The 26,991-nt window shown below is 56.8% G+C and overlaps 1 protein-coding gene across 2 annotated transcripts; it reads left to right on the top strand.

The window, feature by feature from the left end:
• Positions 1–428: 428 nt before the first annotated feature.
• Positions 429–26,107, top strand: CARS1 (cysteinyl-tRNA synthetase 1). Of its 2 annotated transcripts, none has more exons than XM_049781199.1 (22): positions 429–501; positions 5,946–6,037; positions 6,307–6,395; positions 7,756–7,852; positions 8,101–8,199; positions 8,622–8,768; positions 17,004–17,144; positions 17,225–17,313; positions 18,525–18,646; positions 19,821–19,933; positions 20,241–20,369; positions 20,475–20,604; positions 20,690–20,793; positions 21,222–21,319; positions 21,472–21,661; positions 22,743–22,811; positions 23,056–23,137; positions 23,461–23,541; positions 24,362–24,429; positions 24,923–24,982; positions 25,439–25,522; positions 25,960–26,107. In XM_049781199.1, exons 1-22 carry the CDS (start codon positions 477–479, stop codon positions 26,092–26,094), a joined length of 2,244 nt encoding a protein of 747 aa, XP_049637156.1. In that variant the 5' UTR covers positions 429–476; the 3' UTR covers positions 26,095–26,107. The 2 variants fall into 2 exon arrangements, with proteins under 2 accessions (XP_049637156.1, XP_049637157.1); XM_049781200.1 differs by having other exon boundaries at positions 24,362–24,442; positions 24,935–24,982; positions 25,960–26,106.
• The last annotated feature ends 884 nt before the right edge of the window (positions 26,108–26,991 follow it).

A 26,991-nucleotide genomic window follows, 5' to 3' on the forward strand; every position in this document is an offset into this window, starting at 1 on the left:
CCAAACCTACACCCAACCGATCGTCAGGCTGCAGAGGAAGACTTGCGTGGTCCTCGTGTGTCCAGCGAGTGGCCTGCCTGTCCCTGTCCTCTCTGGAAGCCTCCCTGGCTCCCTTTGGAGCTGCTCTCCCTAAGCCTTCTTTCTCCCCTCTTCTCCCCCTTTTGCTTCAGTAAGCTTCAAAGCCACCAAAGACATTGCCCTGCTGCCTTTGAATCTGGTGTTCTTGGAAACCAGGCGATGTGCAAAGAGAGGCACAGCTGGGCCTCCGCGTGTGGTCCTGCATCCTTGGTCCAGCTCCAGTCCGGCCCTGCTCGGCCAGAAGAGCCCTGGCTCCCAGCATGCCCCGCGCGGAAGGGTAGCGTCGCGGTTGCCTAGCGACGAGGGCTTCTTCCGGGGGCGGGTCGCGGCGGGGCGGGACTTCCGGGGCGGCGGTTGCATCAGATTCCGAGCCCTGTCGCCGGCGTCTGGGCGCAGCGATGGCCGCCTCCGCCGGGGAGCAAGGTGCGCGCGGCCGTGGGGCGCGGTGGGGGGACGGGAGCGGAGACCCGGGGGCCGGCGTGAGCCTGGGACGCACCCGGGAACTGTGCTGTGACGGGATCCCGGGGCCAGGGGTGCATGGGAGGGGTCCGAGGAACTGGGTGCAGAGGGCGTCCTGGAAGTGGGGTGCCTGGGATCCGGGAGTCGGGGCCCAGAAGGGATCCAGAATTGGGGTGTAGAGGGGACCCGGGGATTGGGATGACAGTGGGGTCCTGGAATTGGGGTGCAGAGGGGATCCAGGAACTAGATGCAGAGTGGATTTGGGAACTGGGGTACAGGGAATCCTGGAATTGAGGTGCATGAGATCCTGGAATTGGGGTACAGAGTGGGTCCAGGAACTGGGGTACAGAGGAGGTCAAGGAACTGGATGCAGAGGGGATTTGGGAACTGGGGTACAGGGTATCCTGGAATTGAGGTCCATGAGATCCGGGAACTGGGGTACAGAGGGGGTCAAGGAACTGGCTGCAGAGGGGATCCGGGAATTGGTGGGTGACCAAAGATCTGGGGTGCTGAGGGTTAGGGGACCCGTGGTCTGGGGTGGGGAGGGCCATAGCCAGAATTAGGCTGGTGATGGGATCCAAGGGAAGGGAAGAGACCAAGTGACTAGGGCGTGGAGGGCTCCAGGAATTGGGGCACGGAGGGGTCCCAGGGACTGTGCTGAGGGCGAGAGGCCCAGGATCTGGACTGGAGATGAGACCCTGGAACCAGGGTGAAGATGAGGGTCCAAGGAACTGGGGTGCAGAGGGGGACCAGGGACTGGGCTAATGAAGGGACCCAGGGCTGGAGTGTGGAGGTAGGCCCCAGGTCTGAGGAGGGGACGAGGAGCCCCCCACAGCTGGGGCTCGGTGCCAGGCCTAGCCCTCCAGCCTGCTGCCCTGGATGGTGCCCGGCTCCGGCCCTTCCTGCTGCAGCCGGATGGACGCTGCGTGGGGGGCAGGACGCAGGGCGTCAGCCCAGCAGCACCCTCGCCCACTGGAAGAGCCTGGGGCTCCCCACGCCTTTCATCTGGGGCTCCCCGGACCGGCGTGCCCGTGTCCCTGCCCCATTTTATGGACACATCCACCCCCGTTGCCAGAGCTGACTCGTCTCCTGCAGGAAATCAGGGCGTCTACAGGCTGCCCTCAGACGCACCCCTCAGGCCGGCTTGTGGCAGATCCTGAGTCACTGGTTCTCCCAGCTCTCAGCAGGTGTTCCAGGGAGTCCCCTGGATGCTTTGTTCCCTGGGCTTGGGCTCTGACTGGGGACTGTTAGTGCATCCTGGACCCTGTGACCTGCCACCTTTTCTCGAGGTGACCCCCAGGGTCCTGGTTAGCCCAGTCCAGCACTGCTGCGCTCATGGTTCTGGCAGGTGCGCCCAAATTCCATGGCTGTGAGGTCCCCTTGATGCTCAGGAGTGTTGTCCAGTCCTTGCCTTTCTGCATCTGAGTGGCTTCCGGTCAGGTTCTGGCCCCCCAGGTCCTCACAGCACTGACTCGGGGTTTCTTGGCCTCTGAAAGACCGGAGGTGTTTACCCACCTGAGAGTTTGCTGTCAGGGGTTACTCCTGTCTCTGCACTCTGGAATCCCTCTAGCAGGCTGGGGGGACCCTGCAGGATGCCGGGGATTGAACCTGGGTTTGCTGCATGCAAGGACAGCACCCTCCCTGCTGTGCTATGGCTCCAGTCCATTGTTCTGAGGCTTTTTTGGACGGAGTATTCGGAGCCACGGGCAGCACCGCTGGCCTGTGTATCCCATGGTGGGACCTCCCTGCTCTTCTTCCACGTGCCCCGTCCCCCAACTGACCCCCAGTGACCAACACCCTGTGGAAGAATGGGGTCAAATGTGGAGGGAAGTTGTGCAGTAGGCGCTGTGGACAGGAGGGAAGTTCTGCAGTAGGCGCTGTGGACAGTTTGGGTTCCGGATTCTGGGTCCCCACGTTGGGTTCATCCCAAGGGATTGTGGGAGAGGGCGGAGAGACAGCACATCGGAGAAGGCCCAGGCCGTACGTGTGGTTGACCTGGCTTCTTCCCAGCACCGCACAAGGCTCCCCAAGCACTGTCAGGAGTTAACATGAACATAGAGCTAGGAGTGAGACCTGAGCACATCTGTGCTTCATCTCTAAATTCAGGAAACACAGAAGCTTCCCCAATTTCCCCGGAAGTCTAGCCAGAGCCAGGGGACGGATGAGCAGCTGGAGCAGAGGGTCTGTCTCCAGGCTCCTTTCAGATATGGGGGCCCATCTCCCAAGGGCTCTTGCTCCTTGACCCCATCTGGTGGGCTCAGAGGAAGCCACTTGGTGATGTCTGACAGCTGCCCAGGCACTGACCCTCATTTCAGATCAGAATGACCCTGAGTCTAGGGCGCTCCGTGTAGCGCCATCTGCTGGGCTCTACTGGGTATCTGGGGGTGCTGCTCTCCTCGGGACCCTTGGGTCCTGCTCTCACAAGGTGACCCTTCGTACCCTGGGCCCATGCAGAACAGCTTCAGGGCTGGGCGATCCCTGGCCTACTCAGTGCATGAGACCGTTGACCCTGCCCTGCAGGTCATACAGCTTTGTGTGTTCGGAGTCCACACCCAGCGGTGCTCAGGGCTGACTCCAGGTTCTGTGATCAGCGCTCACTCCTGGTAGGCCTAAGGGGACCCTATGAGGTGCTCAGAATAAAACCCAGGTGAGAGGCCAGAGTGACAATACCACGGGGAGGGCGTTTGCCTTGCATGCAGGCTACCTGGGTTTAATCTCCTGCATCCCATAGGGTCCCTGGAGCCTGCCAGGAGTGATTCCTGAGTGCAGAGCCAGGAGGAATCCCTGAGCATCACCGGGCTTGGCCAAAAATTTGAAATCAAAAACTGCGGGCCTTGTGCCAGGCCAATGCCTGGCTCTTTGAATGGCCCTTTCAGCATTAGAGTTCTCAGGCCAGTCCACTGCCCTGAGCCCCTGCTGCCTGCTCTGAGGGGTCTTGTCCATCCCGCTGATGCTTCATGTGCCCCGTCTTCAGCCCCCCCCCCCCCCCCCCCCCGACTGCAGGGCCATCCTGATTCTAGAGACCATGCAGCCCGGCATGTGGAGCCTTGAGGGGGGGGGCCAATACCTGGGGTGCACATGGGCTTGGGTCTCACCCACTGACCCTGACCCATGGTTCAGGTACCTAGAATCTGCCTGCCCCCCCATCTCGGCCGGCCCCTGGGGGGCTCCAGTAGGTGACTGCTGTCACACCCTCTCTCCCATTAGAGCCCCAAAATTGTGCCTGCCAGCCTCTGCACCCTGTCTCCTGGCACTGAAGCCTCCCGGGTGCAGGGGAGCAGGAACCCCAGCACTGTCCGTGCTCAGAGCAGGGCAGAGGGTGAGACGCCTCATCTGGAGGTCCTTGAGGAGGTATTGTGGGTGCCCAGCAGAGCGGAACCTGAGCCTGGAACCAGTTTGTCTGGGGGACCCCCCCCTCTTCCCCCATCCCGTCTGTCCATCCATCCATCCGTCTGTCCATCTTACTATGCTGGCTGTCAGCTCTGACACATTTATCTCTGACAGTCGTGGGGAGCTGCAAGGTTTCCCCCGATCAGGAGTCGGATTCCTGAACCTCTTCTTGGGGGGACCTGCCCCCGCACCCTGTGTGGGTGCCAGTGGGTGAGGCATCTGTGTTCTCATGCTCCCCGAGGCAGGAGGCAGCCTTGCTTGTCAGCCTATGGCTGGATCTGGTGGAAGGTCTCCCCATCTATCCTCCCCACTTCTCTCCTTCCTCCTCCTCCCCTCAGTGACCTCTTCGCTCTCATAGTAGCTCATGGGGGCAAACCATGCATTTCAGCTGAGTTTTGACCCTCACATGCACAGCTGGGGGGCAGGGAAGGGGGCTGCTCTTGCAGGCAGCCAGGGTTCTGCATTTGGGGGTCCTATGGACAGAAGCTGGGCCCTATTATTGGAATAACCAGTTTTCAACCTGTTCAAGATATTTCTTCATGGGGACTGGAGAGATAGCACAGCTTTAGGGCGTTTGCCTTGCATGTGGCCAACCCTGGATAGACTCAGGTTCGATTCCCGGCATCCCATATGGTCCCCCGAGCCTGCCGGAGTGATTTCTGAGTGTAGAGCCAGGAGAGACCCCTGAGCACTGATGGACGTGACTCAAACCTCCTCCCCAAAAAGTATTTCTTTTTCCCAAGTGCTTGTCCCACTTGGGCGGGAAACACCTCTGGATTGGTTCCCTTAACCCTACCTGTTCCCCACCCATGGGTGTGCTCATACCCTTCCCAATAAGACCTCGGGGCAAAGAGACTCCTTCTGGTATGGGTCCACAGCATGCCTGTCGGTACCTTGGCCTGCTGGCAGCGAGCTTGAGGTGAAAGGTCCTGAGCCTGTTTGATCTCCATATCCTGTGTGGATTCTTTTCTGTGTTGGCATCGCTTCCAGACCCGAGTTCCCCAATTCCCCATATGCGTGGGCTCCGGGCAGTGTCCTTAAGGGGTAGCAGCGGACTCCGGCTGTGCTGGGCCGGGCTATGACCCTCCTCCTGTCCATCCATGCTCAGAAGCCATCAGTGCCCAGTGGTTGGGCCAGCCCGGTGGGCTTCATGCTGGGTTTCGGGTTTAGCATGGAGGCGTTCAGAGCCTGAGCTGGCCCAGGACGCGCTCCCAGGGTGGTCCTGCAGCCGCCACACCAGTGCTTCTGTTATATTATTGTACTTCGGAAAGAGTCAGGGTTCCAGGCACCAGAGTGTGGGGGCTCCTGGAAGTTTTCCAGGGCTCACCGGCCATAGTGAGAGTCCTTAAGAGCCGGGTACCAACTACCCACTCTCACTGCCCTAACTTCCCCTGCACGCACAAGCAGCCGCCGCCCTCTCCTCTCCCCTGGACCCAGCAGTCTCCCTCCCAGGGTCCCCATCCTCTCCTATTCTGGATGTCCCGCGTATGGTTGGTACCCGGAAGTCGAGGTCACTGTGCAGCGAGCACTGAGGCCCTTGTTAGTGCAGCAGGCCTGTCCCAGGTTTGGGGACAGCTGGGCTCCGGGCTCAAACCACAGTTTAGGGGGAGTAGGACATTGCGGGGGGGCCATGCACAGTTGTGAAGCTGGGTCAGCAGAGGCACAGGGTTACTGCAGGTCAGACAGAGCAGGGAGACAGGATGCTGGAGGAAGGATTGGAATCACATCTGGGAAACCCAAGGGTTCTGGGCATCCTGAGCCCTGGTGGGAGGCTGGAGCTGAAGGCAAGGCCCCCGATTTGTTCTCACAGGCTAAAACCGGCTTCTCGCACTGAATGCACCCGAGGTCTGGGGGACCCTCATTGTGCGGTCACATGAGTCACTTACTGTACCCCTCAGCCCAGGATCTGGGGGGCTGTGGATGTGTCCTGTCAACCCCCCAGTAATGCTGGGGCTGGGGGTGTCCCGGCATCCCCCATCATTGCCCAGACCCCCAGTAAATCGTCTTTTGTGCCCCAGGTCAGGGCCGCCGGGCGCAGCCATCCTGGAGCCCCCCAGCTGGGTCAAAACCGAGTCAGCTGCGTCTGTACAACAGCCTGACTCGTAGCAAGGTAGGGGCGGTCGCTGGTGGAGGGGGGTCTCGATTGGGGGCTGAGGGGTCTGGTTCACCCCTGTGGGAGTCTGAGCAACAGGTGTCCCAGTGTGGCAAGTTGGGGGGATCCTGCCCGCCAAGCCTGGCTGTGCACCTGGCACAGATGCAGACTATGGTCCCCACGGACAGACAGACAGACAGACCCTTGGCACCGGCTTGGGGCTAAGTCCCAGCCTGGCTCAACCCCCTACCCCATGTCGTCCTCACGCCGCCCTCCACCCTGCACAGGAGGTGTTTGTCCCGCAGCATGGCAAGAAGGTGACGTGGTACAGCTGCGGCCCGACAGTCTACGATGCCTCGCACATGGGCCATGCCAGGTAGGGTCCCCACCACACACACACACACACACACACACACACACACACACACACACACACACACACACACACACACACACACACACACGACAGCCTGGCTACACAAACCATTGTTTGTTTTTTGTCTTGTTTTGTTCTGGGATCACACCTGGAGGTGCTCGGGGCTGACTCCTGGCTCTGCACTCAGGAAACAGTCCTGGTGGGTTCAGTGGACCCCGTGGCTGTTGAGGATCGAACCTGGGTCAGCCACATGCAGGGCAAGTGCCCTCAACGGTGTGCTATTGCTTGGGCCCAGGGGACCTGAGATTCAGAACCAACTCATAACTTACTACATTGGAAAATAATTATTTTTTTTCTAACTTTAGACCATCCTCAGTAGTGCTCAGAGCTGACTCCTGGCTTTCTGCTTGGGACTCAGTCCTGGCTCTGCTCAGAGTTCATTCCTGGCTCTATGATCAGGGCTCTCTTCTGGCTCTGCGCTTAGGGCTCACTCCTAGCTCTGTGCTCAGGGCTGACACCTGGCAGGTCTCCTGCCCACACGACGTTGCCGGGATCAAACCTGGATAGCTGCATGAAACCCAGAGCCCTCCCGCTTCCTCAACCCTCAGCTAAAGTTCTCCTCTCTACACTGGGGCACAGTGCTCAAGAGACTAGATTTAGAAGGTTCTGCGTCTCAGCCCTGTGGATACCCTTAGGCCCCGCAGAAATGTACCCAGAGGAAAGTTCCCCCGTCCATTGCTCACATCCTAGTCACCGGCCACTGCCCCTTCCTAGAGATGGTACGCAACGCGAAACCCACCCCTGACAACGCATCCAGTACCCCCAGTCTCCATCAGGAGTGCTCCTTGGGGCTGAAGAGATAGCACAACAGTAGAGTTTTTTTTTTGTTTGTTTGTTTTTTGGGTTTTGTTTTTTTTTTTTTTTTTTTTTTTTGGGCCACACCTGGCGGTGCTCAGGGGTCACTCCTGGCTCTCTGCTCAGAAATAGCTCCTGGCAAGCACGGGGGACCATATGGGACACCGGGATTCGAACCAACCACCTTTGGTCCTGGATCAGCTGCTTGCAAGGCAAACACCGGTGTGCTATCTCTCCGGGCCCCGCAGTAGAGTATTTGACTTGCACATAGATGACCCAGAACAGACCCAGATTCGATCCCCGGCGTTCCATATGGTCCCCCAAGCCTGCCAGGAGCGATTTCTGAGCAGAGTCAGGAAGAACCCCTGAGTGCCACTGGGTGTGACCCAAAAACCAAAAAAAGGAGTGCTCCCAGAGCACAGAGCCTGGAATCTGCTCGAGCACTGCCTGGTGAAACTCCACAGGGGGGTGCTGCCACCGCCGCTCATGTGGGTCCCCCACCCAGGTCCTACATCTCCTTCGACATCCTGCGGCGGGTTTTCCGAGACTACTTCGGCTATGACGTCTTCTACTGCATGAACATCACCGACATCGATGATAAGGTGGGACGTGATTGTGCTGTCCCCGGGCCCCCTCCAGCTGCAGACTGGAGTGACGGCGAGTGGTAGGTGGGAGGTGCCACCTTCACCCCCTAGGGTCTCCTTCACTGTGTGGACCCCAAAACCCACTCTCTGCCACAGCACCTAGAGGCTTGGGTCACACCCAGATAGGGTGAAGGCATGTTTCTCTGGGAGCAGTGTGGGGTGGGGCTCCCCGGACTGAGCACCCTCTGCTCCTCGATTCTCCACAGATCATAAAACGAGCCCGGCAGAACCACCTGTGGGAGCAGTACCGGGAAAAGGAGCCACGAGCAGCCCAGCTCCTGGAGGATGTGCGGGCCGCCCTGCAGGTAGGTCCCCAGCTCCTGGCTTCACCCTGTTCTGGGGTCCTAGGATAAATGGGCTTCAGCACTGCAGAGCTCAGACAAGCCTATGTACCCCGGTGTCTACACCCAGCAGACCCGGACAAGCCACTTCTCCAAGCAGACTTGCTTGATCCAACGCTCCCGGCTACGCCGAGAGCATCTCCCTCCACAAGAACCTGTCACCCTTTGGGGACTGTGCAGCTATCCCGATGGGGTGACAGCACCTCTCATGGGCCCCAGGGACCCGGGGTGAATCAGAGTATTGGGAGCCGTGCCGAGTCCTTCCACGGTGAAGACAGGGACGTGGGGCCATGAGGGCGCATCCAGGCCTGACTCAGCCCCTCGACCGCACCCACTGGGCCAGACTCGACGTCCTCATGGCATGTCCTCATGTCCTGTCACCACAGCTCTGGTCAGAGAAGCTTCAGGACACCTCGGACCCTGACAAGCGGCAGATGCTGGAGCGAGTCGTGCAGGTGGTGACGGTGGCCGCGGAGCCCCTGGACGCGGCATTGCAGGCTGGGACTGCCAATGACACTCACCACTATGTCCAGGTATGTGGCCCAAGGGCGAACCTGGCTCGGGTCTCCAGGACCTGGGGGCAGCCTTCTCTGGACATTCTTCTAGAACAATCCAGTCACAGTCCCGGCTGTTTCTTCAACTCCATCATGACAAGCAGGGAGTTGGGGAGGGCCCCACAGCGCCCCCCTGCAGGAAAACCAGGTCCAGCTGCTGCTGCCACCTATGCTGGGTCTGCAGTTCTGTCTGTGTTACCAGATAGTTTTGGGGCCAGTTCTGGGGGGTCCACTTGTATCAGTGCTTTTATTTATTTATTTATCTATTTATTTATTTATTTATTTTTGGGTTTTGAGCCACACCAGGCAGCGCTCAGGGGTTCCTCCTGGCTCTGTGCTCAAAAAAAAAAAAAAAAACCCTGGCAGGTTCAGGGGACCCTATGGGATGCTGGGAATCGAACCGGGGTCATCCCAGGTGGGCCACGTGCAAGGCAAAGGCCCTACTGCTGTGCTATCACTCCAGACCCTGTGTCAGTGTTTTTAGACTTAGGGGTTGAAGGTGACACCCCACTTCTGCATAGCACCTGGTACTAGCCTGTGCCTGCCTGCCCACACCCCCACGCTATGCCCAGGGACCTGTCTTGCCCACTTTCACCATCCCCCGGGCTTTCTGCTTTTCCACGTGGCTGCTCCCTGGTGTGTGTGTGTGTGTGTGTGTGTGTGTGTGTGTGTGTGTGTGTGTGTTGGGGGTCCCCTCTGCCCATGCATCCTGCTTGCCTGGGTCCTGCTCCTGAGCTGCGATGTCCACACGCCCTGGGCATGCCAGAATCATAAACTTCTTTTGGTTGTTCCCGGGATTGAACTCACAGCCTCGTGCAAAGAGGTCAGAAAAGAAGGCGGTAACTGGCACGGATCCTGGTTTGTTTTCCTCTCCCATACCTTGTCGGGACCTGCTGTCTGGGGGCCCTTTACCTCATTACTTTTGGGTTTTTTTTTTGTTTGTTTGTTTGTTTGTTTTGGGGCCATACCCAGTGGTGCTCAGGTGACTCCTGGCTCTGCTCAGGAGCCACTCCTGGCAGGGTCGGGGGACCTTATGGGATGCCGGTGATCAAACCCAGTCTGCAAGGCAAGTCCCTCCCCGCTGTGCTGACACTCCAGCCCTAAAACACTGCTTTTTGCTTTAATTTGATTTGGTTTTTGGGTCACACCCAGTGGTGCTCAGGGAGTCATTCTTGTTTTACTTCTTTTTTTTTTTTTTTTTTTTTTTTTTTTTTGGTTTTTGGGTCACACCCGGTAACGCTCAGGGGTTACTCCTGGCTATGCGCTCAGAAGTCGCTCCTGGCTTGGGGGACCATATGGGACGCCGGGGGATCGAACCGCGGTCCGTCTCCTAGGCTAGCGCAGGTAAGGCAGGCACCTTACCTCCAGCGCCACCGCCCGGCCCCTTGTTTTACTTCTTAGGATTGTTTTGTTTTGTTTGGATTGGTTTGGTTTGGGGCCACACCCAGCGGTGCTCAGGGCTTTCTCCTGGCTCTGCGCTCAGAAGTTACTCCTGGCAGGCTTGGGGGAACCCTGTGGGATGCTGAGGATTGAACCTGGGTTGGCCACATGTAAGGCAGATGCTCTCCCCACTGTACTACCACTCTGGCCCCGGTTTTTTTTATTTTTTGGTGGGATATTATTTTGGTTGGTCGGTTTGGGTTTTGGGGCCACACCTGGCAGCACTCAGACTATTCCTGGCTCTGTGTTCAGAGATTACTCCTGGCAGGCTTGGGGCCTGTGTGGGATGCTGGAACCTGGGTTGGCCGTGGGCAAGGCAAATGCCCTCCCCACTGTGCTATTGTTTCAGCCCCTGGTTGTTTTTTCTTTTTCTTTATTTGGTTTTTGGGCCACACCTGGTGACGCTCAGGGGTGACTCCTGGCTAGGCTCAGAAATCGCACCTGGCCCTGGGGACCATATAGGATACCGGGGATTGAACCCAGGTTCATCCTGGATCAGCTACATGCAAGGCAAATGCCCTACCACTGTGCTATTGCTCTGGCTCTATGTCCTTTCTTTTTTTTTTTTTTTTTAATTTTATTTTTTTAAAGCAACTTATTTTTATTTTTTGGGTTTTTTAGGGTCACACCCAGCAGCGCTCAGGGTTATTCCTGGCTCTACACTCAGAAATCGCTCCTGGCAGATTCGGGGGACCATATGGGATGCCGGGATTTGAATCACCGTCCTTCTGCATGCAAGGCAAACACCCTACCTCCATGCTATCTCTCCGGCCCCTAAAGCAGTTTATTATTTGATGGTGGTTTTGGGGCCACACCTGGCAGTGCTCAGGGGTTACTCCTGGCTCTGCGCTCAGAAATCACTCCTGGCAGGCTCGGGGGACTATATGGGATGCTGAGGATCAAACCAGGGTCTTTTCTGGGTCAGCGCAATGCAAGGCAAAATGCCCTAGTGCTGTGCTATCTCTCTGCCCCCTACCAAGTAATTCTTTTTTCTTTTATTTTCTTCTTCTTCTTTTTTTCTTTTTTTTTTTTGATTTTTGGGCCACACCCGGCGGTGCTCAGGGGTTACTCCTGGCTGTCTGCTCAGAAATAGCTCCTGGCAGGCACAGGGGACCATGTGGGACACCGGGATTCGAACCAACCACCTTAGGTCCTGGGTCAGCTGTTTGCAAGGCAAACACTGCTGTGCTATCTCTCCAGCCCCCCAAGTAATTCTTAATATAATCATTTCAGACATTCAATGTCCCAACCCCAGCTGCCCACAATAATGTGGCCATCCCTCCTCCAGGGTCCCCAATCTCCCACTCACCACCCAGCCCACCCCTTTCAGGCACAAACTGACTCCATATCATTTGTTATTCCACAAAGGCAAACAGAGCAATCCAAACTCTGACACAAACAACCCAAGTCAACTTTCAATAGTTGTTTTGTCTCTTCCTGGTGTCACTCAGTCAGTGACTGAGGATCCCTTGGACTTTGGTTGATGCTAGTTGACAATTCTGGTCCTGTTCAGATTTCCTAAGCTTGGGAGATCCTGATGGAATTTTCCCATCAGATTCTTGGGGATCCTGCCGTGTTTGAACCAACTATAAAATATTGAGGTTAGGGCCCGGAGAGATAGCACAGTGGTGTTTGCCTTGCAAGCAGCCGATCCAGGACCAAAGGTGGTTGGTTTGAATCCCGGTGTCCCATATGGTCCCCCGTGCCTGCCAGGGGTGATTTCTGAGCATGGAGCCAGGAGTAACCCCTGAGCGCTGCTGGGTGTGACCCAAAAAAACCAAAAACCAAAAAAAAAAAAAAAAAAAAAAAAAAATTGAGGTTAGGGGGCTGGAGAGATAGCATGGATGTAGGGTAGGGGTCTCAAACTCGCTGCCCGAGGGCCGTTTGTGGCCCTCTGTACAACATTTGTGGCCCGCGGCCGGCCTTCAAATATCGCAGTATTCGCAATTATTTGCTTACCAAATAATCGCAATAAAAATCACATTAGTAAGAAAAAATCGCATTAAACATTTGCATACCCTGAGCATTTTCGTTCGGGGTATGTAAATGTTTAATGTGTTTTTTTGCGATTTTTTTTCTTACTGATGCGATCTTTTTATTGAGAATATCCGGTAAGGGAATAATTGTGAATACTTTGCGCCTAGTGCAGACTTCATTTCCGCTGCTCCTGCCCGCTGTCCCTTGCATTATCAGAGGCCTAAGGGAGAGAAGGGAGAGAAGTTTATTACAGAATTAGATTTTGTCATGCCTTCATCATGACTTCATCAAAGCCTACAGTGAAGAGAAAGATTGATGACGAGCACAGACAATTTCAGGAAAAGTGGGAGACGCAGTATTTCTTTGTTGAGCACAGGGGCATCCCCACATGTCTTATTTGCTCAGAGAAAGTTGCAGTGCACAAGGAATACAACTTGAAACGCCATTGTTCAACTAAACATACTGAGGAATGTGCAAAATATCAAGGATATGAGAGAGCCAAGCGGTTGCCAGTCTTAAAGCATGTCGAGGGCCCGGAGAGATAGCACAGCAGCGTTTGCCTTGCAAGCAGCCGATCCAGGACCAAAGGTGGTTGGTTCGAATCCTGGTGTCCCATATGGTCCCCCATGCCTGCCCGGAGCTATTTCTGAGCAGACAGCCAGGAGTAACCCCTGAGCACCGCTGGGTGTGGCCCAAAAACCAAAAAAAAAAAAAAAAAAAAAAAAAGCATGTCGAACGAGGCAACAAGATTTCTTCAAGAAAGCGACCAAAGAGAATGTTGCATCAGTCGAAGCTAGTTTCGTGGTTAGTGAGATGATTGCTAAGGCAGGGAAACCATTCATGTTACAGGCTGCAAGTATTATCTGTCTGGAAAAGAAAGGTCAGTTTAGCAAAATCAGCCTTTCTGCCAACACTGTGGCAGAGTGCATTTCTGACATGTCAAGTGACATTTATCATCAACTGTGTGAGAAAGCCAAATGTTTTGATGCATACTCAGTTGCTGTTGACGAGGCACAGATCTAACAGACACTGCGCAGCTCACAATTTATGTCCGCGGTGTTGATTGCAATTTTGAATTGACAGAGGAGCTGCTCACAATAATTCCAATGTATGGCCAGACCACCGCTAATGAGATATTTCAGCATCTGTGTGATGCCATTGAGAATGCTGGTTTGCCATGGAAGAGGTTTGTTGGAATAATAACCGATGGAGCACCATCCATGACAGGGAGGAAAAATGGACTGGTGGCACTTGTTCAAAAAAAACTTGAAGAGGAGGGTGTAGAGAAGGCCATTGCTCTTCACTGCATTATCCATCAGCAGGCCCTTTGCAGTAAATGCCTTCTGTGTGACAATGTGATGTCTGTTGTTGTGAAATGCATCAACCAAATCCGATCCCTGGTCTTTTTTTTTTTTTTTTTTGGTTTTTGGGCCACACCCGATAATGCTCAGGGGTTACTCCTGGCTATGTGCTCAGAAGTTGCTCCTGGCTTGGGGGACCATATGGGACACCAGGGGATCGAACCGTGGTCCATCCAAGGTTAGCGCAGGCAAGGCAGGCACCTTACCTTTAGCGCCACTGCCCGGCCCGATCCCTGGTCTTAAAGCACAGGAGGTTCCGTGCTTTTTTAGAGGAAATGGAGTCAGAATATGGAGATGTGCTCTATTTCACCGAGGTACATTGGCTCAGCAGGGGAAATGTCCTGAAAAGATTTGAGTTGAGAAAAGTGAAAGCCTTCATGGAGAAGGATGGGAGTACTATTTCTGAGTTGAGTGATCACAAATGGCTCATGGACTTAGCTTTTCTTGTTTTTCTTGTTTTTTTTTTGTTGTTGTTTGTTTGTTTTTGTTTTTTTTTTGGGGGGGGTCATACCCGGAGGTGCTCAGGGGTTACTCCTGGCTGTCTGCTCAGAAATAGCTCCTGGCAGGCACAGGGGACCATATGTGCTATCTCTCTGGGCCCAGCTTTTCTTGTTGACATCACACATAAGCTGAATGTATTAAACAAGATGTTACAAGGCCCCGAGGCAGCTTATCAGTGCTGCCTATGACAACGTGAGAGCATTCTCCACAACACTTGTGTTATGGAAATCGCAGCTCTCTCAGACAAACCTTTGCCATTTCCCAGCATGCAAGGAACTTGTGGGTGCAGGCATACCATTCAGTGGTGAGAAATATGTTCATGCTATTTTTAAGCTAGAGAAGGAATTTGATCACAGATTTACAGACTTCAAAAAGCACAGAGCCACTTTCTAAATTTTTGTGGACCCCTTTTCCTTTGATGTGCAAGATGCCCCTCCTGTGCTTCAAATGGAGCTCATTGACCTGCAATGCAACTCTGATCTCAAAGCCAAGTTCAGGGAGATTAGTGGAAAAGCAGACATGCACGGGCAATTTTTGAGAGAATTGCCCCCCAGCTTCCCTGAGCTTTCCCGAATGTTCAAGCGCACCATGTGCCTTTTTTTTTGTTTGTTTGTTTTTGTTTTTGTTTTTTTTGGGCCACACCCAGCGTTGCTCAGGGGTTACTCCTGGATGTCTACTCAGAAATAGCTCCTGGCAGGCACGGGGGACCATATGGGACACCGGGATTCGAACCAACCACCTTTGGTCCTGAATTGGCTGCTTGCAAGGCAAACGCCGCTGTGCTATCTCTCCGGGCCCCCATGTGCCTTTTTGAGAACACATATTTGTGTGAAAAGTTATTCTCCACATTGAACATCAATAAGTCAAAGTACAGGTCTAGACTTAATGATGATCATCTTCAAGCCATACTGAGGGTCTCAGCTGCTTCCTCTCTAAAGCCAAATGTGGTTCAGATTTGTGAGAAGAAGTGCTGTCAAGCCTCTGGCAGCAAGGAATAGGCAAAAGATGCCATGTTCAGAAGAACTGTTCATGATCTTCACTCAATGTTCTATTCATGATTAGAAGAAATAATTAAAACTGTTAATAATGACGTCTGAGGACTTTTTTTTTTGTGAAATCCCTTATGCGGCCCTGTCTCACCCCGACTTTGCCTCCTGCGGCCCCCAGGTAAATTGAATTTGAGACCCCTGATGTAGGGCGTTTGCCTTCCATGTGGAAGGTTGGTGGTTCGAATCCCAGCATCCTATATGGTCCCCGGAGCCTGCCAGGAGCGATTTCTGAGTGTAGAGATGGGAGGAAGCCCTGTGAGTGCTGCCAGGTGTGACCCCTCCCCCCCCCCCCCCCCGCAAATGTTGAGGTTAGGGGCCCAAATGATAGCATAGTGAGAAGGGTGTTTGCCTTGCACAAGGCCGACCTAGGTTCAAACTGACATCCCATAGGATCCCCTGAGCCTGCCAGGAGTAATTTCTGAGCACAGAGCAATGAGTAACCACTGAGCGTTGCAGGGTATAGCTCGAAAGTAAGTGTGTATATATATATATAAGTTGGCATTGCTGCATGGTCCAGGATCTCTAGAACTGGACAATCTGGTGGCTTGGCCGTGTGATAAATTGATTTAATTGCGAAACTTGGCTGGTTCTGTTGGACGGTTTTGGGGGTGGCACTGGGCTGCTGTCATTCTGCAGAAAGGAGGAATTGCCCGCTCCTTTCCGGAACAGCCACAAGGTTGTCAGCCCAAACCAGACTCCCTGGGAAGAGCTGGCACCACTGTTTTCTTCTGGAGCTTAGAGTAGAGGAGCTGCCAAGGGGTTCCAGGGGGTCAGAGTATTGCTGGGGACCGAACCCGTCCCTGTCAGCTGCCGCATGCAAGGCAGCGCCTGCTGACCCGCTCTTCTGCCGCTCTGTCCCCCTTGTTTCTTGTCTTCTGGTTTTTGGTGTTTTGTTTGGTTGGTTGATTTTTGGTTTTGGGGCCACACCCAGTAGTGCTCAGGGGTTCTTCCTGCCTCTGCGCTCAGAAATCGCTCCTGGCAGGCTTGGGGAACCTTATGAGTTGTGGGGGATCAAACCTAGATCTGGGCCCAGAGAGATAGCACAGCGGCGTTTGCCTTGCAAGCAGCCGATCCAGGACCAAAGGTGGTTGGTTCGAATCCCGGTGTCCCATGTGGTCCCCCGTGCCTGCCAGGAGCTATTTCTGAGCAGACAGCCAGGAGTAACCCCTGAGCACCGCCGGGTGTGACCCAAACACCAAAAAAAAAAAAAAAAAAACCTAGATCTGTCCTTTGTAGACCGAATGCAAGACAATCACCCTACCAATGTGTTATCACTCCGGCTTGAGTATCTTCTATTTTTTTTTTTGGTCTGGTTTCTGGGCCACACCCGGAAGTATTCAGGGGTTACTCCTGGCTGTGTGCTCAGGAACCCTATGGGATGTTGGGGATCAATCCTGGGTTGGCCGTGTGCAAGGCAAGGGCTTTTCCTGATCTATATATAATTTTAGTCCTGATTGTGCGTATTTTTTGTTTTGAGGCCACACCCAACAATGCTCAGGGGCTACTCCTGACTCTGTGCTCAGGAATTACTTGTAGCAGTGTTCAAGGGATCGAACCCGGATCAGCCACATACAATGCAAACTCCCTCCCCACTGTGCTCTCACTCCATCCCTCCAGTCCTAGATAGGAAATTTTAACTTTTTTCACTGTTTGGGTTGGATGCTCATACAGGGGCTTCTAGGGGTCCGTTCTGCAGAGGTTGGGGACCCTGTCAGGTGCCAGAAATGGAACCAGGGTGGGCTGCACACAAGGCCAGTGCCATCCTACACGCTGCCCTGGACCAGCGTGTGGCCCCTTCTTCCAGGGTCTCCCTCGTGTCCTGCCCTGCCCTGGGCCCCCATGGGACCTGTCCCTGCATGTCAACATGGTGTCCCCTTTTCCCGCAGGTGCTCCTGGAACAGGCCAAGGACGTGCTGTCCGACTGGCTGGACTCCAGGCTCGGTGGGGAGGTGACCGACAACTCCATCTTCTCCAAGCTGCCCAAGTTCTGGGAGGGCGAGTTCCACAAAGACATGGCGGCCCTGAACGTGAGTGCCAGGGTTCGGCGGGTGTCTGGGGTGGGTGGAACACAGCAGGAGACCCCACCTCCCCCTCCACCCACCCCCAGGTTCTACCTCCAGATGTCCTGACCCGGGTCAGCGAGTACGTCCCAGAAATCGTGGACTTTGTGCAGAAGATTGTAGACAATGGCTACGGGTGAGAAGGAGGCGCCATGGAGAGAGTGGGCCTATTGGGGATGCCCGGGGGCACCCGTGCAAGGCTTTATGGGGATCTCAGGTCCAGGGGGGAGGTATGGCCCTGTCTAGCCCCATTCCTGGCCTCGAAGCCTTTTTCCTTTCACCCTGGTAAGGATCCTCCCCCTAGCAGACCCTCCCCTTTTGGAGAGGAAGGAGACATATTTGGACCCTCAGCCTCTCACACTCCATCTCCGTATTCTCAGCTCCCTGAAGGGTGCTTAGTAAGAGGAGGTGAGGGGCCAGAGAGATAGCATGGCGGAAGGGCATTTGTCTTGCATGCTGATGACCCGGGATGGACCCGGGCTCGATCCCTAGCATCCCATATGGTGCCCCGAGACTGCCAGGAGTGACTTCTGAACATAGAGCCAGAAGTAAGCCTGTTCACCACTGGTTGTGACCCAAAAACAAACAAACAAACGAAAAAAGAAGTTGGGGGGTGCACAGCAGGTAGGGTATTTACCTTGTAGGTGGCCAACCCGGCTTTGACGCCGGCATCCCATAGGGTCCCCTGAGCCTGCAAGGACTGATTCTTGAGCACAGAACCAGGAGCAAATCCTGAGTACCAGTGTGGCCCCAAAACAAACAAAATAGGTGGAGTGGGGAGATGAGGGGGTATCCCAGATTCCCCTGACCTGTTGCCACTAGGTGATGCTGCTGTGCTAGGTACCCCCAAGTCGTCCCATTCGAATTGGCTGCCACTAGGTGGCGCTACTGTACCGGACACCACTGGCCTAGCTGGCTCTAGCTCGGGGTGACCCCCATCAAGGAGGCTGCCAGTCTATAGGCCAGGGCCACCGGCAGGTACAGGATAAGGAGTAAGGTGACACTGTGCCCCCAGACCCGGGGAGTGGGTGGGCCCTACTGCACCCCAGAGGTTGGCGTCACCTCCCAGGCCTGCCTCGCTGTGGCCAACCATGAGTCTCAGCTGTGACAGAGGGCCATCTCCTCGGGAGGCTGGATTCAGAGGCCTCTGCTCTGGAGGGCAAAGCCTGGCCAGGCAGGGCACAGGGCATGGGCAACACAGGGCTTGGGGCAGAGTTTTCCTGCTGGAATAGTCTGGAGAACTACCTGGAGGCAGTGTCGTGCCAGACCACCCAGAGCTAGGCAGGGCAGGGCGGGGTGGGTGCCCCCAGTTCCAGCTGTGACCCTGCCGTCACTGTCTGCTTCCAGCTACGTCTCCAACGGCTCCGTGTACTTCGACACGGCCAAGTTTGCCGCCAGCGAGCGGCACCACTACGGGAAGTTGGTGCCCGAGGCTGTGGGTGACCAGAAGGCCCTGCAGGAGGGAGAAGGTGAGTGCCACCCGTGGGACTCGGCCTCTAGTGCTCGGCCTATAGTGCTCACTCTAATCTCTGTTCAGGTTAGGGGCCTGGCCTTGGATCCCCCTGTCCAGGCCTGTACCTCTCACATCTCTGTGCTCAAAAGCCAGTTAGGTGGTGAAAATGTTCCTGCTTGTTTTGTTTGGGGGGTGCTATTCCTGAGTCTGTTTGTGGGGGGAGTCACTCCTGGGTCCCAGCACCGTCCACCATCACCAAGGTTCCCAGGATATCAGAGCCACTCGGTGAGTCCCACAACCAAAAAGTGTGAGGGGGGGCACAGGCTCTATCCTGGCCCGAGCCCCACTGCTGTGACTCGCAGGCCCTGGGAGTCTCCCCAAGCTTGCAGGTTGTGGCTTGAAAAGCTAGTGTTTGGACACTGTCCTCAGGTGCCAGCCTCAGTGGGCCCAAGTTCGAGCCTAGGGTGTGCACCCCACGGTATCAGCTTTAGGGCCTGCCTGGGACATGAGGGGTACCCTGGGAAGGGTGGAAGAAAGTGATCTGTTCGTTTTGGGGAACAGCTGTGCTCAGGGATCACTCCTGGTGGAGCTCGGGGGACCATGTGGCGAACTGGGGATTGAACCTGGCCCATACACCCCTACCTGCTTTGCCCTTGCCTCTTTCGTCATGTGTTGAAACGCACACATGCAGTTACACATGGGCACACACTCACACAGAAGGATCTCTTTCAGATCCACGGCCCACACACACAACTCACACTCGTGTATAGAAGAGGCCCCGTTTAAACCCGCCATGTACACGCTTGTGTTGAATGCTCACGTGAATTATAAAGTCACACACACACACACACACACACACACACTTGTTCTCATACACTCAGACACACCCCTCCCAGCCCCATGTCCCCCCCAAAGACCCTACCACTGTCTTGGTTTCATGTCTAGGGGTTCCTCTCCCGGGGCCCCAGGTGGATGGTATCTGCAGGGTTCAGGCATGTATTGAGGGGGTCCCAGGCCCAGTGCTCCCAGACTTTCCACTTGGGCTTTGTTGGTCCCGCCCCGTCCTCCCGGGCCCCAAGCAAAACCAGATGTGTGAGGGGTTCAAGGGGTTCACAGCCTCTCCCGGGTCCTGCAAAACTCTGTGTGCACCCTGAGAGGGAGGCCTGACCCAGCACCCACTTCATCCGCAGGAGACCTGAGTGTGTCGGCCGAGCGCCTGAGCGAGAAGAGGGCACCCAGTGACTTTGCCCTCTGGAAGGCGTCCAAGCCTGGGGAGCCTGCGTGGGACTGTCCCTGGGGCAGGGTGAGCCCATGGGACGTGACGAGGCGGGACATCGGGAGATGGGCACATGTCACTGCTCCCAAAACACAGACACATACCTCTTCAGATACAAACACAGACACCAGAGACACATGCCACAGACAAGTTGACACACAAAACTACAGACACACACACACCACAGACATACACACACAGAGACACACCACCCTGGGACTCACACACACCCAGGCTCAAGTCCTCCAGACGTGTTCGAGAGCGGGTTGGTCAGGATGTCTTCCCCCAACGGCTGCACTGACCGTCCATCCTTCCGTCCGTCCGTCCATCCCAGGGCCGCCCTGGCTGGCACATTGAATGCTCGGCCATGGCCAGCGCCCTGCTGGGCTCCTCCATGGACGTCCACGGGGGCGGCTTCGACCTGCGCTTCCCCCACCATGACAACGAGTTGGCGCAGTCTGAGGTAGGGGTGGGCCGGGGCGGGGTCAAGGTCAGGGGTCAGGATTGGGGACTATCTTGAGAGGTCCCAGGGACTGGGGTCCCCACCTGACTCCTGCCCCCTCTGCAGGCCCACTTCGAGAATGACTGCTGGGTGCGCTACTTCCTGCACACGGGCCACCTGACCATCGCCGGCTGCAAGATGTCCAAGTCACTGAAGAACTTCGTCACCATCCAGGACGCCCTGAAGCAGCACTCAGGTAAGGAGGGGCCCCCCCCCGTGGCCTGGCCGTGCTTGGCCCCGAGCACCGGGCACTGAGGCTGCATCCTCGCCTGTCCCCACAGCCCGGCAGCTGCGCCTGGCCTTCCTCCTGCACTCCTGGAAGGACACGCTCGACTACTCAGCCAACACCATGGAGTCGGCCCTGCAGTACGAGAAGTTCCTGAACGTGAGTCTGGCTGGAGGGGGTGGCGGTCACACTGAGAATTGGGGACAGGCGGGGGCCGAGTGCTGGGCCTTGGATGCGGACAGGAACACGGCCACAGGCCAGCCCCTCTGCGGCTCAGCTCAGAGTTTTGGTGCATGCCAGTGTGTGTTTGTGTGTGTGTGTGTGTGTGTGTGTGTGTGTGTGCGTGCGCATGGCTGCATATGGTTGCGTGTGTCATGCAACCATGTCATGACTCACGTCACGCAGACATGAGAGGTATGACTGGCTGCTCATGGCTTCTTTGGGTGAGCCTGTGAATTCTTGGATGTTCTATTGATCAAGCAGTTCTCTCCTGCGTTGACCCCAGTAGCGCAGCTTCTGGGGTCCCGATGGCAGGAAGCCTGTGGGTGCTGGCCAACTGGTCAACCAACTCCCTTTTCTACCTTTAGGAGTTTTTCTTGAACGTGAAGGACATTCTCCGCGCCCCCGCCGACCTCACTGGCCAGTTTGAAAAGTGGGAGACTGAGGAAACGGAGCTGAACCACTGGTGAGAAGGGGTGCGGCATGGCATCACACTGTACTGGGGTTCAGGGTGCGGCGGAGGGCGTGGAGGGGGTGGAGGGAACCCCAGAGCCGCACCAAGAGTCCCGGCGGGTGGCCGTCGACTGAAGGCGGGCCCTGACCCCGTCTCCTCCTCAGCTTCTACGACAAGAAGGCAGCTGTGCACGAGGCACTGTGTGACAACGTGGACACACGCTCGGCCCTGGAGGAAATGCGGGCACTCGTGAGCCAGTGCAACCTCTACATGGCGGCGCGCAAGGCCCAGCGCCGCCGCCCCAACAGGGCCCTCCTGGAGACAGTCGCCCGGTACCTCACCCACATGCTGAAGGTGTGCAAGGCCAGGGTCGTCCCCCCCCCCCCCCATTTCCTCCGGTTCAGGCGGCAGCTCAGAGGGGGTCCCAGTTCTACTCGCTTCTCTCTCATGTCTGGTCCCCAATTGCTGTAGAATTTTATAGAATCCCTTGCTGCAGTCACTGCAGAAAGCTGCAAGGATACAGAGGCCCATGGGGCCAAGATGCTAGGTGAGCCAAGAGCCCACCCAGGGACACCAACTTGTAGTGACCTCCCACCCTGGGACTGAGAGAGAAAAGAGAAGTAGAAACGAAGTATGTTTTTGTATTCCTCCTGGAGTCTGAGGCCTGCTCCACTGTCCGGGGTTTCTGAGAGAGGGAGAGACAGATGGAAATTCACTGGCCAGAGATAGTGGGTGGGGGGAAGGCCTGGGTTCAACAGAGAATGATAAAGGGATACAAAGCAAGCAGCATCTAGTTGATGCTTTTATCTCCAATCCCCTCCCACCCCCGTGATCCATCAGGCGCTGCTCTGGACACTATCTTGGCCCCCTATGTAGTCCAACTTTTTCCTTTTATACCCAGCATGACAGGGCATGTCCAGGTTCAGCTGTGATTACGTCAATAGGTCGCAACCCGCTTTCGCCCCCCCAAAAACAGAAGAAACAGAAAAAGCAAATGTGGACCAGAGCAATAATAGCATAGCAGTAGGGCATTTGCCTTGCACGTGCCCGACCCAGGACGGATCTGAGTTTGATTCCTGGCATCCCATATAGTGTCCCAAGCCTGCCAGGAGAGATATCTGAGCGCAGAGCCAGGAGGAATCCCTAAGCACCGCGGGTGTGGCCCAAAAATCATAACAAAAGAGAAAGAAAATGTGCTGGCCTTCCCGTCCCCACCTCAGTTTTTCCCCATATGAGGCAGAGGCGAAGCAAGTGGCCAGGTCTGAGCCTAGCTAGACTGGGCTGATCTCGGCAGGCTCTTCCCTGTGGAGCCTGCAGGGGGCCCCTGGGTGCGGTGGGGGGTCTGGAGCAGGGGCAGCCCCAGCTCAGTGCTCTTGCATCTCAACCTTGGCCCTGCTCGGCCCTTCCCCTCCGTCATACATCTGTTGCCCCTCAGGTGTTTGGGGCCATCGAAGACGAAAGTACTCTGGGGTTCCCGGTCGGCGGGGCTGGCTCCAGCCTCAATGTGAGTATGGGGTGGCCCAGACTCTCAGGGTCCCATATTCTCAGACACCCATAGTCCTGTCCACCCTGTTCCCCGACTTTCATACCCATAGCCCCACCCTGTCTCAGACACCCACAGTCCTACCCACCCAACACCCCAATTCTCAGACACCCAAGTCCTGCACCCACATTCTGACACCCCCTGTCCCGCCCACCCGTGCTTGATTCTCTTGCGCTGACCTGAACCTCCTTTCCCCTTTGCACAGCTCGAGGCCACGGTCCTGCCGTACCTGCAGGTGCTGTCGGATTTCCGGGAGGGTGTCCGCAGGATCGCCCGTGAGAAGAAAGGTAAGGGGTGCGTTTTCTCTGGGATCCCCCGGCTCCCTGACTACTCTGGTCTCAGGCGTGGCTAACCTGAGGGTCCCCCTGGGGTCATGAGGAACATCTGCTCAGCAGAGACAGGGAGAGCTGACCGGTGCCAATGCAGTGGGCAGCCCTGGGGCACCGGTGCCAGCCTGTGTTCTCAGCCTCAGCGCCTGGACATTGGCTGTGCACTCCAGTGGGAGGCCCCAAGAGTCTTGCTACAGCTCCCTGGCTGAACTCGTCATCGTGGGGAACGAGCACAGGTAGGGGCTGTTCTGAGACACCCCTGTGCCCTCCTGTGCCCACAGTACCCGAGATCCTGCAGCTCAGTGACGCCCTGCGGGATGATGTCCTGCCAGAGCTGGGTGTGCGCCTGGAGGACCACGAAGGTGAGTCCACTCTAGGCCTGGCCTGCCCCACTGGCTCTGTGCCTGCCCACTCTGCCCCATCTAGACCCTCTTCCATGCCCCGCCCACTCTGCCGTGGGCCACGCCCACCTCGCCCTATGCTCTGTTAGCTTTGTCCTGCCCACTCCATGTGCCCCGCCCAAGGCACAGAATAGGCCACGCCCAGCATGGTTAGGCCCTGCCCATTCTTTCTAGGTCCCACCCACTCCTCTTTAGGCCCCGCCCACTCCGTTCTGCCTCTGCCCAATCCACTCTGAGCGCCCTCAGCTGCATTGGGGACCCCAGGAAAGTCCCACCCACCCCTTTTCTCCAGCCTCCCCTCCCCATGAGAGTTGTAGTTCTCTGGCCATCAGCCTCTCCTTCTTCCACTTCGCCCGTCCTTAACCCCCTGGCAGGTTTGGTGCCGGGACAATCTTCAGCCCAAAATCCCAGAGGAGGGCTGGAGCATAGCACAGCGGGGAGGGCTTTTGCCTTGCACATGGCCAACCCGGGTTCGGTCTCCGGCATCCCATAGGGTCCCCAAAGCCTGCCAGGAGCAACATCTGAGCACAGAGCCAGGAGGAACCGCTGAGTGACACCAGATGGCCAAAATAAAAAAAGTCCCAAAGGAAGGCCTCGTCCTATCATGGGGTCTCAGGGCTCTGTCTCCCCGAACTGTCACTGTCATAGGGGGGTTCCCAGTGGTGCCTCCCACGGGCAGAGCCTGAGCCTGGCCATCGGCCTGATTCTCCAGCCCCTTTGCCTGCGTGACACTGTCGAGCCCAGCTGGGCGGTCTCAATCTGCCCCATACGTGCCTTTCAGGGCTGCCCACGGTGGTCAAGCTGGTGGACAGGGCCACGCTGCTGAAGGAGAGGGAGGAGAAGAAGAGGGTGAGTGAAGCAGGTCACGGCACCATCGGGTCTGTCCTCACTGTGGTCAGGGGCACGGGACCCTGGCTCTCGGCACGGAAGGGAAACCCAGACTCTGCCCTCCCTGGGCTCCCCCAGTCTGGAGCATCCCTGCTTTCTGCCCCTGAGCCCAGACTCCTGCCCTGAGAGCCCCTTTGGCCAGGCCACCCCAAAACTGGGAGCAGGGCAGGGAAGCCTGTTTGCACTCCACACCTCGAACATTGGTCTCCCCACCAAGGGAACAGCCGTTCTGCGCCTCGCCATTCTTCCTGCATGGCCCCCCACACCAGAGGGCTCCAACCTGGCCATGTTGGGGATCCAGACTGGTTGCGGGGTCCTTCGGGTGCCCCAGTCTCTCTCTGGGGCCAGGCGAGCAGGTCTGACTTTGGATCCCAGATGGGTGGGTGAGGTGTGGGCCTGTTGGTGGAGCCCCCTGTTCTCCAGGACGCTGACTAACAGCCCTTCCATCCCCCAGGCTGAGGAAGAGAAACGGAAGAAGAAAGAGGAGGCTGCCAGGAAGAAACTAGAGCAAGAAGTAAGGCTTCTTGTTGGGCCTGTGCCCTTTGACCTTGGCCAGGCCAGGGTGCCACATTTCACAGAGGGCATGTGGAGGACCAGGGCCTCTGCGCCCTGCCCACTCCCTAGAGGGGAAAACTGATGAGCTTGCTTTGGCAGCCTCGTCCTCTGTCCCCTTTGGGGGTGCTGACCTCAGAGCTCCTCAGGGTGGCAGGTGCTCCAGCCCTCACACCCTCCTCCAGATCTTTGCACCATCACCCCCGTGGCTGCTCCCTCGCATTTAGGCCCCGCGCTGGTCCTGGGCTGCCACTTCTGTGTCTACTGCTCCCCACCATGTTGACAGGAGCTCTGGGGTCCCTCTGAGCTCCCCAAGCTTCCCTTTGCCCTGTGTGGCCTTGGGGCGGGCCCTGGGTGTGCCTCAAGAGATGTCGGGGGAGCCCCCCCATAGCGTCAGGACCCCTTCTCCGTGCTACAGGCGGCCAGGTTGGCCCGGATGCGGGTCCCACCCAGCGAGATGTTCCTGCCGGAGGGGGACAAGTATTCCAGGTTCGACGAGAATGTAAGCAACTCCGTCCTCCATTCTCCTCCTTCCTTCCTCCCCTTCAGAGCCCGGGACACACGCAGGCCAATCTTTTCTTTCCTTGGGGGTGGGGTGGGGTCAGACCTCTCAGTGTTCAGGCCTTTCTCCTGACTCTGCATTCAGGGATCACTCCTGGTGCTTCCCAGGGTCACCCCATGGGGTGCTGGGAGGGAAACCCACTCGGTCCCCACTGTCCCAGGCCTCTAGCCCCTGGAGGGATTTTTCCAGTTAAATGCAAAGGGATGTTGGTGACCTTCCAGCCCATGCTCTGGGACCATCCTTGTAACCACCAACCCGAGGGCAGGGGAGGTGGGAAGGGGCTGCAGGCGTCTCTACCTTAGCTGCTTGAGCCACTGGGGTCTGTCTCCCACTGCGCACGTGGGTCCCTGAGCCAACCCCCGCACCCCTCGTCTCAGGGTCTGCCCACACACGACTCGGAGGGTAAGGAGCTGAGCAAAGGCCAGACCAAGAAACTCAAGAAGCTCTTCGAGGCGCAGGAGAAACTCTACAGGGAATATTTGCAAACGCTTCAGAGTGGGGGCACCCCATGACCGGCTAGACTTCGGTGCACGGGCCTGCGGCGCCGAAAGCCCCTGAGTGATGGACTGGGCTCGGCGGCGGTGTGGACAGATGGGGTCCCGGAGTGACACAGGCCCTGTGGGGTGGACAGACTGGTGGGACCCGGGCCCTGCCACCGTCCGAGAGAACTGTGAGAACTAATAAACTGCTGCCCCCTGCGTCCCGCCCTGCACCCTCAGCACTGTGGGGGGCCGTGGGCCAGCAAGAGGTCAGCTCCAGCCAGCCAAGGCCTTTCTTTTCTCCCTACATCACCCGCTCGATCCCTGCTGTGGGGGACTTGGGGAGGATTTGAGGGCACAAAGACAGGCTCAAGCCAGCTGATGCCCCCAAGGGCCCCACTGGCTCTCATGAATGAGCGGCTGGCTGGCTCAGCAGGACAGCAGGCGGCCACCCCATAGCACTGCTGAGATAAGGGGGTGCGGGTGTTTATCCCCAGCGCCCAGCTGGAGCCTGTCCTCCCCACCCCAGTGCTCACAGGATGGCCCCCCGCGTCTGAAGCCGTCAGCAGGAACTGGGCACCGAGCCAACCTTCCTCAAGCCCCCGGGGCTGTCTGGTGCCCAGGCACGGGGTCAGGAAGCTCTGGGGGTGGGGGGGCCGGGGAAAAGGCGCCACGGACACACCCCACCGCCTCCTGGTCCTCAGCCCCCAGCCGGAAGTCTTCCCCTGGGCCCCAAGCTTTCCCAGCAGGGAAACTGCCCCGTCCTGTTAACTGCTCGAGTTCCGAATAAACGTTCCCAGTGCTCAGGGATGGACTTGTGGGTGATGGGCCCATGAATTGCGACGACCTTGGGATGCGCGTCAGAGAGGCGGGAGCTGGGGGGTGTCTAACGGGGTCTTTTGTTATTTTTTTAATATATTTAAGCGCCAT

The sequence above is a fragment of the Suncus etruscus genome, chromosome 9 (genome assembly GCF_024139225.1).
Source record: "Suncus etruscus isolate mSunEtr1 chromosome 9, mSunEtr1.pri.cur, whole genome shotgun sequence".
NCBI lineage: Eukaryota > Metazoa > Chordata > Mammalia > Eulipotyphla > Soricidae > Suncus > Suncus etruscus.

Bases quoted from the DNA above. Each gene is read 5' to 3' on its own strand.
- CARS1 (XM_049781199.1), top strand. From the start codon at position 477: ATGGCCGCCTCCGCCGGGGAGCAAG. The intron at 18,647-19,820 runs GTGAGTGCCACC...CTTCATCCGCAG, and splicing joins GGCCCTGCAGGAGGGAGAAG to GAGACCTGAGTGTGTCGGCC. The intron at 24,430-24,922 runs GTGAGTGAAGCA...TCCATCCCCCAG, and splicing joins AGAGGGAGGAGAAGAAGAGG to GCTGAGGAAGAGAAACGGAA.